Genomic DNA, 15,835 nt, shown 5'->3' with positions numbered 1-15,835 from the left:
ATTGACAGACATGCAATATTATCTACATAGCTATGTTTTCAGTGGTGTAGAGACCCTACATGAGCTGCTGTGTTTTTATTACCTTTGAATGAGCCATCTCCATACACCACGGGTCCCCTTACAGTGAAGTCACTGTTTTGCGACGCCATGTTTCTTCAGTAGCCCTAAATGGACAAACTCAATAAGTATGATTCTGTAGTGCTGCTCTTTCTTACTTTTTTATTTTTTTTTAATTCAAGGTTTGTTCTTTAGAGGGTTTCTAAAGTAAAATAAAGAGAACCTGATCACAGCATTTTGTGGATCTGTGTGTTTCTTTTGGTATGAAATATTTAAGGTTTGTTCAAATTATAAATTGTAGTTGTTTTACATCGCATAACTACATATACTAATAAACCATTTAACATTTAGCCTTTTTTTAAAATGTATTAATTTTAAATCAGCCATGTCATTAGACAATTTATGAAAAATGTTAATTTTCTTAATGTTTTCATGACAGCAAAATTTATGAGCATATTTTACTACACTACCCCATTATGCCCAATAGAGGGCAGTAGAGAAATTCCAGATAAAAGAGCCCAAACAAAATGTTTCCAGAATCAATTTATCTACAAAATATGTATATAATTAATTGTGGAATAAAATACACAACAAAAAACTTTATTATTAATATTTATTTTTGTTACTTCATAAATGTTTAGCAAAAAACAAAACAAAAAACTGCATACACACATGCAAATGCAATTCAAGTAGTAAAGTCAGAATCAAAAACATTTTAAAACATTAACAGCACATTAAGCCAATCTAAATATCAGCTTCCACAGAACAGAAGATGAGGTGTTCATTTTACTGTTTAGTAAGAAAACTGCAAAGGCAAAGTTTTCCGACATTTGAAACTATTCACACTTTTCTCTGTAGGGAGTGCACAGGCTCAAAGACATCCCCCTCTGTTCTTAATAACCGTAACCACGATGATAGCCCTCATGGTATCCATCATGGTGACCGTAGTCATCGTCTGGGCAACGCATGCCGAGAGACTGCTGGATGGCCATCTCCTGCCTGCGAAGCTGCATGGAGTCGACCAGCTCGTAAATGATTGACATGGACCACATAGGGGAGGGGTACCAGGATTTCACATTGCCGTCTTTCCCAACAAGCAACATGGAGAAATACTCTTGGCTGATCTGGAAGTAGTTTCTGATGTCCTGCACCAGCGAGGCAGACAGGTCCTCACGGTCCACCGATGCACTTCCTGCCACACAAAACACAGTTTCCTCAGTTTTTTGAATAATAAAACAGTACTACACTAGGTTCACTTTCAGCTATACATGTGTGTGAGTTTTGTTCACTGCAAGTCACTAATCTTCTCACCATTTATGGGATAGAGCTCCAGGACTCCACTCATGTCATCCAATGTTTTTCCAGTAATTTTCAGTACAGAAATATGACGCAGCCCTGTGAATGAATGAAAATGTAGCTGCTCAGAAAGACTAGAGACATAAACATCAAAAGGTAACTGGATTCAACTGAGAATTTGTACAGAGATGTTCTCTGAAACATGCATGTGATTTGCATTAAAGAAGTCTGTTGTTGTTTTTTGTTCTAAAACGGGCCTTCATTTATGAGGGCATCAATCAAGCTGTCATGCCCCAGAGAGGAAATGGTCTCTGTTGGATCGCTATGCACAACTCACCCACAGGTCCTCCTGGATTGTAAGGAATGCAGAGAAAGATTCTTAACAATGTTCCTACTTCCAAAATAGCTGTAAAAAGAGCTGTAAATGGACTGCGTCATCCCATTTTTATTAGTGCCATTCCTCAGAGCCATTTGTAATTGAGGGTTCTTGTGTAGATAAGAGCTGGTTCCAATTAAAAGACAAGAAGTACCAATAGCATATGTGTGTTTCTATAAGCCGCAAGCTCTATGGAGAATCCTCTGGCATCGGATGTGACGATTTCCTTGTGCAAATAATTGTTTATGTTAGTTGTCAGTTGTTAAATTGGAATTTTGGGGTTGTTTGAAGGTCAGAGATCATATAGAATGCCCTTAAGTCATTCATTTTTGATTGGAACGGCAAAACAAATTCCAGCAGTTAAAATTATCGCATAGGGTGTTGACCGGACTAGACCCCAAAATTTGTTTACAAATGCTTAACATGCATTTCAGAAAACAAAAAGTGTCTACTTTTCTATGTTATATAAACATGTGGGAGTGATGTTGATACAGCAAAGCTCTTAGCGCTTTCTGTTTACATTTTACAAAAAAGTACTAATATTGATAGTTTGAGTGCAGTAGTCTCGACGGTCTTATTTTTTCTTAACCTAATAGCTCAGACTGGCCGGTTTTTACGCAACTGTGTCATGACTCATGAACAATTCTGTCTGTCTGAAAATTACAATGATTCCACAAACTTTTAAAGGTGCAGTGTGTAATATGTATGAGGATCTGAGGACCTGCTTTGCCCTGATGAAGATCATTGTTGGTCGAAACATGTTGGCTCTTGTATTTTAAAACTGACTTAAGCCATTCCTAATAAAGGCTTTTTAATTCTTTCCTTATCCATTGTTTACATCTGACTGAGTGCCTTGGACCTGTCTTTTTTGTCATTGGACTTTTCCATTTCCCAAGAGCTCCTATTGCAGACTATTTAACTCCACCTGAGCGCCGGGCTGAACCTTTTGCAATTTATAAGGATCTATTGACAGAATTGCAATATTATATACATAATTATGTTTTCAGTGGAGTATAAAGACCTTACAATGCATAATGTACCGTAATGTTTTTATTACCTTAGAATGCGCCATTTCTATCTCCATACACTGCGGGTACACTTACAGTGAAGTCGCCATTTTACGCCGTCATGTTTCCTCAGAGTGCTAGCTAGGCCATGTCCCAAATGGCACACTCCATGTTCACTTTTGGTCTTGTGGACTTACGAGACCACAAGATGTCCCATTTGTCATTTTAGGTCTCAGAAGGGTGCTCCCTCCCCCTTTGAGGTCGTTATGCGCCCTCGATTCGCACTTCTGCCGTGCCCACACTGGTGCGGATAACGCAGCGGACTTCTTCCTGGCAATCAAAGTGGCATTACGTTGTGAAAGTGCGGACTGGAAGAGGAAGACCGTGAGGGTTTAGGGTGCCATTTGGGACAGGGCCATACTCTCTGCTGTCACAGATGACGACGTATCGGCCACAGTAGCTTCCCTATGTGCTTCAAAAAGGAAGGGGTGGGCGGTTGCAATTCACATCCTCACCACTATATGCCGCTAAAATGTACAAAGTGCAGCTTAGTGTCTTATTGGAATTGTTACAAATCACATTTAAATAGTGTATGTTGTGTGAACTGTATTATGACCATTACATTATATGTTACATATAACAGTACAGGGTTTCTTAATATTCACAAGCTATATCATGATTTTATTTTGACTATTTATTTATTTTACATTTTATAAATATAACTCACAACCCCCCTTGCAGTTCCCATATACAAAACCCCTGATTTAAATCAAAGGCTGCGTTTAATTAAATAAGTTGTGTTGCATGTTTTAAAACTATTCTCACAAAAACTATTCTCGTCATTTCATAAAATTATTGTAGAACCACTGTAGTGAGATGGACTTTTTAACGACGTCTTTAGTGCCTGTTATGGGTCTTGAGAAAGGAAATGGCATTGGTGTCAATAAAGGCCTTTCTGAGCCATCGGATTTCAACAAAAATATCTTCATTTATGTTCCGAAGATGAGGTCTTACGGGTGAGGTAATGAGGGTAAGTAATTAATGATAATCATTTTCATTTTTGGGTAGTACATTATGATAAATACTCAGCTGTAAATAAATGTTCAGTGCTAGATTATGTTTAGTACCTGCCTAGCGATGTATTTATGCTGAAATATATTAAAATAATGGTCTGTATTTTTTAAAACATCTATTGTGTGGTTATGTGTAGTGAGTAACTTCTAAACTTCCGTTAAGGGAACGTAGTGACAATCGACGCTCCCTGTTTTTCACAGTCCATTGTGGGACTTTAAGGGAGCAAATGTTTCAGTGCACTAGAAATATTCTGTGATTGAGACAGGTCTTAAAATGGCCGACTCACTGATCAATGCCGTGACTACTGAATTAGGGAGGATGTCAACACCGCAACAGACACTTTATGTTGTACTTTAACTTATTGTCTAGATAGTATCTGCCCTCTATCTTCTAGGCCAGCACGTTCTACTCCCTCTAACCCTTGGTTAACTGATGTTCTTCATGAACACCGGACCAAACTTACAGCAGCAGAGAGAAAATGGCGCAAATCAAACGACCCATCTGACCTGAGTAAGTATCAATCTCTGCTCTCTTCCTTCTCAAATGATGTCCATGCAGCTAAATCCTCATATTTCCACAACAAAATCAACAGCACCTCAGACACGCGCACACTCTTCAGAACTTTCAACTCTGTCCTCTTTCCCCCTTCACCACCTCCCACCAGCTCTCTATCTGCAGACGATCTTGCCCATTTTTTCACAGATAAAACCACAATCATCAGCAGTCAGTTCCCACCTCCACACACACATGATTTTAAATCAGCCACATCCACAGCCAAACATATTCTCTCCTTCTTCTCACTGAGGCTGAAGTATCTAAACTTCTCCTCTCCAGCCATCCCACTACCTGCCCTCTAGATCCCATCCCCTCACACCTTCTACAAGCCATCTCCCCTACACCACCAGAACTCACACGCATCATCAACACATCTCTCTGCACTGGCATCTTCCCTACCACATTCAAGCAGGCTCGGGTAACCCCACTGCTTAAACAACCCACATTAGACATCACTTGTAGAGAACTATAGACCTGTTTCTCTCCCACAATTCATAGCGAAAACACTTGAAAGAGTTGTCTTCAACCAGTACTCATCTTTCCTCTCACAGTCTAATCAACTGGACGTAAACCAGTCAGGCTTCAAAAAGGGCCACTCAACTGAGATGGCATTATTGTCAGTTCCTGAAGCCCTGCATCCAAATCATCAGTCCTCATCCTCCTTGATCTATCTGCTGCCTTTGACACTGTGAATCATCAGATTGTTCTGTCCACCCTCTCATCACTGGGCATCACAGGGACTCCTAGGTTTGAGTCCTATCTCACAGGTAGGTCTTTTAAGATTGCCTGGAAAGGAGAGGTATCCAAAACACATCAAATGACCACGGGGGTTCCTCAGAGCTCAGTGCTTGGACCTCTCCTCTTCTCCATTTACATGACATCATTGGGACCTATCATTCATGCACATGGCCTCTCATATCATTGTTATGCTGATGCCACACAGCTCTACCTCTCATTTCAACCAGATGATCCCACAGTACATGCACAAATCTCAAGCTGTCTGGCGGATATCTCCACATGGATGAAAAAACATCACCTGCAGCTCAACTTAGCAAAGACGGAGCTGCTCGTCTTCCCTGCCAATCCGACCATACAACACGATTTTACCATCCAGCTAGGTTTATCTTTGATTACCCCTTCAAGATCGGTCAGAAATCTTGGAGTAATATTTGATGACCAGCTGTCCTTCAAAGACCACATTTCAGAGATAGCTCGGTCATGCAGGTTTGCATTGCACAGCATCAGGAAAATCAGACCGTTCCTTACGGAGCATGCAACACAGCTTCTTGTCCAAGCCCTGGTAATTTCTAGACTTGACTATTGCAATGCGCTTCTGGCTGGACTTCTATTATGTGCAATCAAACCGCTGCAAATGATCCAGAATGCTGCGGCACGTCTTGTCTTCAATGAGCCCAAAAGGGCTCATGTCACACCTCTTTTCATCTCTGCATTGTCTACCACTCGCTGCCTGGATCAAATTCAAAGCTCTGACTCTTGCTTATGGATCTTCCACAAGCTCAGCATACATACTTAATCTAAGCACCCCCACCAGAAGCCGTCGCTCAGCTAACGAGCGGAGGCTTGTGGTACATCACAGAGAGGCATGAAATCCCTCTCCAGTCACCTTTTCAACTTTTCAAATAAATTCCTATGAAAGTTAATCTTCCAAAGGCATGAACTGAAAATGCTGTGAATGTATGCTGCGGCCGCACTTACCTCAGCTCTAGTGACGAATGTAAGCTGACTCCTGTTGCGTTTGTGCCGTGACTCTCGTTTGGCTCACTCAAACGTTATTGAACAGACACATTCAGTTTTTAATTGTAGTGTCTGTTCTCTAACTGAAATGATTTTATGAAAATGAAAGCGGTGGGAAAGTAATCTAGTAATCCAGCGGTGGCTTTGGGATTGGCCTCGTAGGGCATGAAGCAAGTGCATTCTGGGAGTTGTTGTCTTTCATCCCCATGAGACAAAAATACATTTTCTGTAATTTCTCAGTCTAGAAGGCACCAAATTCAAAAATGATTTCACATTTCTACTACATTAATGACCCAGTTTAAATACAAAGCTTAATGCTAAATCACTGAAGTAACCCTTTAAAAAAGGATCCCCGTTCTCACGGATCCGCAAAAACCTTGAATTATGCATGACAGGCCGGTAATTGGCAATGTCATTTGGTAAAAACCTACCTGCGCGTGATTTCACTGTGTTCTCAATTGTGCATTTTTGTAGTTCACATGGAGACAATAACAGTATCGTTATCAAAAAATTGCACTTTGAAATCGTATTCAAAAGTTTGCATTTTTTCAGGCCCCCAAAATGCTTTCGTCGTGTAAATGAACTGTTGACGACCCTCTTACATCATCTTTTAAAAGTGACCTGTATCCAATATTTGCACACACTATACACTGGTAAAACAGCCCAAGACGTTCTGACCTGGAAAAGGAAGTAAAATGGTGCGATATGCAATGGTGCAGACAAAATGATTATTGAATGTTTGGACACCAACTTTAGCTTGTTCACCGTATCCCCCAGAGTTAGATAAGTCTATACACACCATTCTCATCTCCGTGCTTGCCATAACTTTGTTTGGTGCACACACCGCTAGCCTAGCTTAGCACAAAGACTGGAGGTAAACGGCTCCAGCTAGCCTACTGCTCAATAAGTGACAAAATAACACCAACATTTAGCTATTTACATGTTGTGATGTGTATAGTTACATTGTGTACTAAAACCGACAGAAAATTAAAAGTTGAGATTTTCTACATCAATATGGCTAGGGACTATACTCTCGTTCCTGCGTAATAATCAAGGAACTTTGCTACCATCCCATGGATGCAGTGGAGCAATGATATTAATGATTTTTCAATGACCTATGACTCGCATTTACGCTTACATGGCAGACGCAAATGCACGTATCCGAATCATATCGGATTTATTACCACATATGAGTGAGGCCTGAATTCAATCTGAGGATATTGGAATTTTTTTCCTGCTTACACGTTCACGTCATTTCCTATTCGCCTTATTCACCTGGCGGCCATTTTGAAAACTCTAACGCCGTTGTGGGGTACACAAACCCGGAAGTTGGACTTCAATACAGTACTAATCAATAGCAGCATTCTGTGTCACTCACTTTCTGCCTGCTGTGTGTAACAAAATCATGTAATGCATCACTGATAATATGTTTTCACTGATAATATGTAATAAGTTTTCATTTGTTAATGTTTTTTAATTTTCCTCCTAATGTAATTTCTAATGTTCTGCCCTTTTCTGGTACGTTTTTCCATACTTACAATATACAAGCAGGCCATTTGTATTCCTCCATACCAATAAATGAACATAGTTACCATTTACAAACCTAGACCAGTGTGCCTATCTGATGTTCTGACCAGTTGTAAAGTTATGAAAGACATCATCCATGTGTAATAAAATTGTACTTTATTCTTTAGATAAATGGACATTATATTTTACAAATATGAAGATCCAGTAGCTTATACATACACATATCTCCCACATGTAAATTAACTGTATCAACTATAATACTGATCTGCCCACGTTGACACTATATGATAGATTAAAATAAATTGATAACATCACCGTTTTCTCCAGAATGACTGCAGCCGAATCAAATTTTGTTGCAATATTGTCCTGTTTACACCGTGAAGCTGCTTTGGAACAATCGGTATTGTAAAAGCGCTAAATAAAGCTGACTTGACATGTCCCAGTCTTGCTATTGCTTGAGTCTTTCGAACTTCGTCTGTAGTAAAATGCAGAAATTACGACCAGGATCCATTCTGATCTTTTTTTAATCCACTCTCCATGTAATCCCTTATCCTCCGGAAAACGGTGAAAGGTTTGTCCTCTGTAGGATTTTTTCCTGAGTGACGAAGTGCAGTGAAACAGAATGGTGCTACTGATTAGTACTGTATTGGAGTCCAGCTTCCGGGTTTGTGTACCCCACAACGGCGTTAGAGTTTTCAAAATGGCCGCCAGGTGAATAAGGCGAATACCGGGGGTCTCCAATCTTTTTTCATTTGAGAGCTACTTTTTAAAAATGAAAGTCCCTGAGAGCTACTCATGTTATACAATACTTAAAACTCTTAAATAATGCATCATAATTCTCATATTAACAACTATCCAAACTGTTTTACAGCTGAAAGAGTTTAGTAGGTGTTCCAGCAGTTGGTACAAATACCATAAAAATTGTCTGGTACTCGGTACCAATTTTGGTACCACAGGAAAATGTTTATTTATTTTTTTAATTTTATTTAACTTTTTTTTTTAAAAATCATTAATTTAGTTTATTATTTATGATGATAATCATTATAAGTAAATATACTTTAACTTGACGTTCTAAAAACCAAACTTTTATTTTGATGGGTTGCCGTGAAGACCTTTGAGTGTGTTCATATGACAGTTTTCTTAAATTAAACAGTAAATTCTAACGAAGAGACAGTTCATGAGTCCCTATCCTCATATAGTGATGAAGGGGGGGATTCTGAAATCCACTGCCGCTTCAATATACCTGTATATATTTATATCCTAATTAACTTCATAATCAAAACTTTAATCAATATTTATCCTATATTATTATAATGATTCTATCCAGTTATGATTTTGCTTTGTTTCTTGTTTTCTAAAGTGTGTATTTGGTCTCTGAGGAGTGACCGAGGGTCTGGCCTAGAGATGTGTGATGTGTCACTAAGCACTGGCAACAAGGTCGTGTGTTTGTGTTTTTGAGGTATCACACACCCCTAACATGTCAGGAGTGCAGTAACAGCGTTTGCTCACTTAGCCCGGCTTCCAGATATGAAATATGGATTTGTCTTTCATTTAATTTATTATGTTTTATTCCTTTTATATTTCCTTTTACTGCAACACTAAAGACTCAAGATGAATATTGCCTGTACTATTGTGTGTCCCTCTCACTAAAAGAAAGCACATGTTATCAGTATGTTTTGGTAAGAACTGGTTAGAACTGGAGCTTAATCAGCTCCAACCTTGGAGAGACTGTGTATCTGTGTATGTGCGCAATATTCTATGTTACAGATCAGAATGGTGTACAATGGGCACCCTAAGAGATGGGTGGACTTGTTGTTCTGGGCAAGCTGGCGCCCTCTCCAGATCTAGAAGGTCACTACGGGCCTAATTCTGGGTGAAAGCATCAACAAGTGACACGTCAGTGGAAACGTGCATCAGATTAACTGACTCAAGTGGAAATTTACCATGACTGTGCATTGTCTCTGAGCCAATCAGAACCATCCACATTGCAGTAATGACGTGGATAAGACCTTGAAAATGGTATAACTGTTGGGACAATTGTATGTACGATAGGGCGAGGCAACGAGACGGTGAGAGAGGGAGCGCGGCCTACGAACTCCTTGTGAGACTTGAAGCTGGCTTCTGCTTTTGAAACTGCAAACTATTCTTAAGTAAATTTTTCTTTTATTTAATTGCAATCCTGACTCTGTCTTCATTTCTTCACTACTGGTCCTGGGTCATAAGCTGTTAACCCCTAACAGTGACATGGCAGCTCTACAAAGAGCAAGTGTCTCGCACGCCCTCGCATCTAAGACCGTTATTCCCTCAGAGACACAGAATTTGCAGGAGTAATATCTAAATAGTATTTTGCAGTTTAATATTCATAGACACTAGTATTCGACTACAGTCTGGAGCCCTGCGCTTGGATTAACTCTAGCCTAGAAATCAAGACGCACCCTAGCCGCAGCAAATCTAATCTGCCACGAGTGTCATCTAGCCACTCTCAATACACTTCTGAGCTGTAAAAAACAAATTCTGGTCAGGCCAATCACATCGTGTATAGAGTCAGTGGGGGGGGGGGGGGGGGGGGGGGGGGGGGCTTAACATAATGAGAGCAGAGTTGTGCTTGCGTGCTACTAGTAAACGCAGAAGCTGGCGAACAGCGGTCTTTCGAATCAGCCTTGCCCGCGACTCTGGAAGACTTGGAGTTAAGTCATTCTTAAAAAGGGAAGATGTGTTTGGAGTTTTGCCGACCGGATACGGCGAAAGTTTAATCTTCACGTTTACAAGTTTCAACAAGCTCTGCTTCACCTTTGTTGCTCTGGTTGGTTGTACCGCTATACAATTGTGTGCACGCCGTGCAGAGGGAGTTTGAAAGACAACCGTTTAGCCCGCCCCTCAGATTGAGCCCTGTCAATGGTGAGTTTCCAGACCAAACATCTTGATGTGGGTCTGACTTGTCAGGCTAACTGAATGGAGCTGCGGATACCTAATATAGCCTACTAGTTGGTACAACAGAAATGGTATCAACCATGTATATACGTGTTGGAGACCCCTGCTCTAATCTAATATAAAACAATTTTTTAAGGTTTTTGTATATTTTATTTTTATATCGTCACTTTCAGATTCACACCAATGCAAGTGTATTAAATAGCTAAAAATACAAAAACAAAATAAACATTAGATGTAGCTAACTAGTAAGTGGCCCTATGTTGAGCTTATTTTAGACCAGGCCCACGGGCGACTCATGTGGTCCTTGCAGGCGACCTGGTGCCCACCACGGGCATCATGTTGGTGACCCCTGTCCTATACTCCCTATATACTATACTCTCCGATCTGTGCCACATGAGAGGGAAAAATCAGAACTGGGTTACTTGAACCATGCAGTGTAAATGGGGCCTTAAACTGCATCGGATATATAGTCACCAAATCGGAATTGTGCATCAAGACCTGGTGTGTAAATGTGGCGTTAGTGTGTTGAACAGGGAGATAGGAGGTGGGTCCTGAAGACTGGAGTAGAAAAACAGTCCTACACTATAGATTAATTTGACTCATTTTGCATATTTCTGGATTCGTCTATAGCATTCTGTAATCGCGCTAGTAGTACGTTCACATTTAAAAGCGCGTGTTTATTTCACAGTGGAAGTAAAATTAAATGACCTCACCCAGATTACAAGCTTGGCTATTAATGACGTAGAGTTGTTGCTGATAGGCCCATTCTTCATCACTGGGGGTGGATATAACAAACAGTCTCCGCCTCCAACGGAATCTTAAGAGACAATGACATGAGAAAGCATGCAGATGAGCATAATCCTTAGGTTAATGCAAATAATAAAGTCAGTCACTGAAATTGGTTATTTCAAACCTAGATAGGAAGTCCTCTAGAGATCTTGATTTGTCTTCTTTCTTGCACATAACCCCAAGTTTCCTCTGCTGCTCTATCTCTTTAATGCGAGTTGACAATGTGTCAATGTAGTCAAACACTGCTTTCATAACAATTGGGACTTCATATCGTTGCTGTGGAAACAAGGAATGCATAATTTTGCATTATAAAATTAGGTCATAAGTTATTACATCTACATCTCATAATACACTGACAAAAGTTTTTTTTACGACACACCTTGACTTTCATGTCAAAGTCAGTCAGCACCATGTTGAAATCATTATAAATCATCCCAAAATGCTTCCGAAAGTCTGTGATGAGGTCCTGGTTGATGAGGTCATTGTCCGGCAGGCCTTGTAAGGGCTTATCCTGTTCTGTTAAAAAAAAAAAATAATAATCCAGAATGAGGAAATTGCGATATTTTACAAACAAACAAAGACTGTAAGCAGCACTGACCTGTCTGGTAGTGTTCAATCTTCATGGTACTGTTCAAGAGCGGCCCAAATATGCTGATGATGGAAATTTTACGAAGGGCCATATCACACACTTGCTCCAGGTACTCATCCCTCTGTTCGCTGTACATATGATTCTGCTCATCTGGAGCCGTTATTACCTGCAGACAAAGACACCCAACATTTTTAGACATCCTTTCAGTGCTTTTATGAACCAAAATGCTTACATAATGGACTTGTTCAAATAAGCAAATAATGCAACTCTGTCATCACCTAATTTTTTTAAGGACATTTTTTTTGAAAAAAATTAAAAAAAAAAAAAAAAAATTAGGGATAGTTCACCCAAAAATGTAAACTACTTCATGGTTTTCTCACTCTCAAGCCATCTTGGATGTGTATGACATTCTTATTTCAGACGAATAATCGAATAATCAAGTTAAAAATGTCCTGGCTAATCCAAGCATTATAATGGCAGTAAATGGCAGCCCAAAATTTGAAGCCCTGAAAGGTGCATCTATCCATTATAAAAGTAATCCACACGGCTGCTGGAGGTTAATAAAGGCATTTTAAAGCAAATCAATGGGTTCGTGGAAAAAAATATCCATATTTAGCCTGTTATAAAGTCAAATTTCTAGCTTCCGCCAGTCTTCTGTATTCAATTCACGAAAGCCTCATGGATTACTTTTATAATGGATGGATGCAACTTTTTGGGCTTCTAATTTTGGGCTCCCATTCACTGCCATTATAATGCTTGGATTAGCCAGGATATTTTTTTATATACCGTATCTCTGATTGTATTCGTCTGAAAGAAGAGTGTCATATACCTTATACATTAATATATAAGGTATATGACACTCTTCTTTCAGATGAATACAATCAGAGATATATTAATTTTCTCATCTTTAATATTCATTTAAAAATTATCACAATTTTTCTACAAAAAAAACAAAACAAATTGCAATAATAGCTAAGAATGATCTGACGAGTTTAAAATGTCGATAAGCAAAAATCCATATAAACAAATGTCAGAAAAAGATGACCCATTGATCCTGACCCATTGGGCATGTGACAGTTTTGACAACTGGTCCAAAACTCTCACACTGACTGACCCCAGGCGAACAGGCCATTCTTTTGTTGAGCCCTGAGCTATATCTCTATGTAACTCTTTCCATGTGTCTCACAGATACAATACGTACTATGAGCCGTCGTCTTCTCTGAAAATAACTCAAAAAAGTTTCTAGCGCTTTCTTGGGATTCGCTGCCTGGTCCACAACGGCCCTTCCTTCAAACACATTTGGTTTTCGCAGAGTGTTTTTTATTTGAACACTGATATTTGTCACTTTTTGTCCTTTTTTCCCTGCAGGTATCTTCTTTAAAGGCTTTTCAGGTCTATCCATCTTCCTCTGGTCGGCACTGGCAGCTTTAGTTTTCCCTTTCTGAGTGGTAATAAGTTCTTTGTCTGGTTTATTAGCAGTGGGCCTCTGTGTGTCTCGTTCTCTTTTGTGCTGACTCAACTTTTCACTCCATCCATGTTTTACCACAGGCAGTTTGCCCTTCTGTGTAGAGGCTTGTGTTGGTGAGATTGCAGTTGAAATCTTTTGCATGTGGTCTAAGTGTTTTTCTTTACGTTGTTTGTAGAAGTTAGAGTTAACAGAGAGACGAGTTGCCGTGTCCCTGTGTACCTGCTCAGAGGTATTGGGCACAGCTGTGGTCCAGGGTACTGTGGTCCAGGGTACAGTTGTGTGTGGATACGTTTGAACCACTGTGGTGGGTACATTTGTGGTAATAGTAGTTGTTGTTGAGGGTAAAATAGTGGTAGTAGGTGCCATTGTGATTGTTATAGTAGTTGTAGTTGGAGGTGTGGTTGTAGTTTTCAATGTAGTTGTTTTAAGTTTTTTGGTTTTAGTTATTGTAGAGGTACTGATGGTAGTTGATATTTGTGCCTGGGTTATCTGGGTGGGCTGAGGGACTGGTCTCGACCCGTGTCGCCCTGTCATGTTCACCTGCGGCTGCAATCCACCTGCATTTGAACCAAACGACTGAACTTCCTGGCCCTCAACTCCAGCAGTCTTGCACTTTTGCACGAAGCCCTTTTGCCTGGCCTTTTCCAGTCTACGCATAGGAGTCTGGTCTATCGCTTCATATATTGCCTCCAGCTGAACAGGGTATGGGTATCTTTCTGCTACCTGAAGGGTCTTTCTTAGCAGCACCATCCCAAACTTACCATCCTCCAACTTTAGGAAGCCCATCAGTCTGGGCACCAGGGCTGGATCCAATGACTCCTCCACCAGAGATCCCTGATGGCTAACACGCCTCACCTTGCCTCCCATCTTCCCCTTTTCATGGAACATTATAATCTGCTGCATGTGTCTGTCTGCCATCTCACAGTACACATCCGGCTTGAGCAAGTTCATCATTAACCTGTAATAACTATCAGAGTCGTTGGGAGCTGAAATGACCAGAACACGTTTTTTGCCTGCAAACCCAGCCAGGATGTTTATGGAGCTAGTTGCACCCAATGGAGCAGATTGAAAAATAGGTTCTTGAGCAGGAATGCTGTCAGTTACACTGGGTTTCCTGTATGGGACTGGTCTTTGCCCTTTCATGACCCTCCTGGCTGGGGGTCGAAAGGACTCCACAGTCTGATCATTTTGAGGTTTCCTGAGTATATGTGTATTTCTGGAGGTGAACAGTCTTCTAGATTCCACATCATTTGTGTACTTTTTGACAAAAGTGTTTGATTGTAAAGTTTGTGAATTTCCTCCCTCTGATCCTGTGTTATCCAGGACCAAGTCTGTTTCTTGAATCCATGTCAGAGTCAACAAAATTACATGTAGGCCTACCTGATGATTTTTCATTGCAATATACTGCTAATATGACTACAACATAAAAAGAAACCACTCCAAAATTATGCCATTGAATAGAAAGGGTTTGGAAAGAGTTTTAAGGTAATTTGATCCAACAGCTGCGAGACACAAAACTAACCTCTAAATCGTGTTATATTAACTAATAGTAAACAAAGACAGAACAATACTTAGAAAAACCGTTTTAAATGGATATAACGAAAACCACTCAAAGTAATTCCGAATTGTCTTCGAGGGAAAAATATAATGTTATAATCCAAAGCGAATGAGTTTGTCAAATGATTGAGAGAAATGTATTAATTCCGTATGCATTCCCTCATTATAATATTCAGTTACGCCAAGTAGTTTCCAAGAAGGAAAAGCAAAACTCCACAACACTTTGTCAAATTTCTGTATCCTTTAGAACGGCGTGAAAAGACCCTCAGCAAACGTTCACCGTCTCCAACACTTCTCAATGCCGCTATGCGAGCTCCACGCACTGACTGAGATCTGGAAGAAAGTTCTGAACAAGCGGGGCTCACAGACAGATTGACCACGCCCACTCTCGTTTGATATTTTAATAGCGTGCCTTGCTAATGTGTTCTACATTAACTTTGCATACCATCCTATTGCATAAAATACGGCTGCGAAGGGATTTATTTGTCATTTCTAACGAGTAAATACCAAACCTTTACTGATCACATACGTAATTCTATGTAGGCTATGTTTGCCATGTAGCACTTCTGGTTTTAACGTAGCCGGCTAATAAGAAAAATGTAATTTAATTTTATGATTTTTGATCAATAATATTTTATGACCGCGAGAGAGAGAGAGAGAGAGAGAGAGAGAGAGAGAGAGAGAGAGAGAGAGAGCGAAGACTGCCATCTATTGGTAGTGAATATGCTAAATTTCTAAAAATATTTCAGTTACTAGTTAAACCAAGAATTCTAAACCAAGAATTCTAAACCAAGAATTCTAAACCAAGAATTCTAAACCAAGAATTCTTGGTTTTAAAGAATTCTTTAAAGAAC

General features: G+C 39.9%; 1 protein-coding gene across 1 annotated transcript; it reads right to left on the bottom strand.

The window, feature by feature from the left end:
• Positions 1 to 915: 915 nt before the first annotated feature.
• On the bottom strand, positions 916 to 14,819 carry ccdc80l1 (coiled-coil domain containing 80 like 1). The gene is made up of 7 exons (XM_067459348.1): positions 13,158 to 14,819; positions 11,966 to 12,122; positions 11,747 to 11,883; positions 11,492 to 11,643; positions 11,292 to 11,395; positions 1,369 to 1,452; positions 916 to 1,249 (listed from the first exon to the last, which is right to left on the bottom strand). The coding sequence occupies exons 1-7, from the start codon at positions 14,817 to 14,819 to the stop codon at positions 951 to 953; spliced, it is 2,595 nt and encodes an 864-aa protein (XP_067315449.1). The 3' UTR covers positions 916 to 950.
• Positions 14,820 to 15,835: the final 1,016 nt, after the last annotated feature.

This window comes from Pseudorasbora parva, chromosome 12, assembly GCF_024679245.1.
Source record: "Pseudorasbora parva isolate DD20220531a chromosome 12, ASM2467924v1, whole genome shotgun sequence".
NCBI classification, from domain to species: domain Eukaryota; kingdom Metazoa; phylum Chordata; class Actinopteri; order Cypriniformes; family Gobionidae; genus Pseudorasbora; species Pseudorasbora parva.
This window is presented reverse-complemented; position numbering and strand designations above follow the sequence as displayed.

Coding starts and splice junctions, on each gene's coding strand:
- ccdc80l1 (XM_067459348.1), bottom strand. CDS start 14,819: ATGAAAAATCATCAGGTAGGCCTACATGTAATTTTGTTGACTCTGACA. Junction 12,123..13,157: donor AGAGAAGACGACGGCTCATA/GTACGTATTGTA, acceptor CTTTGTCTGCAG/GTAATAACGGCTCCAGATGA. Junction 1,453..11,291: donor TAGCCAAGCTTGTAATCTGG/GTGAGGTCATTT, acceptor ATTCATTCACAG/GGCTGCGTCATATTTCTGTA.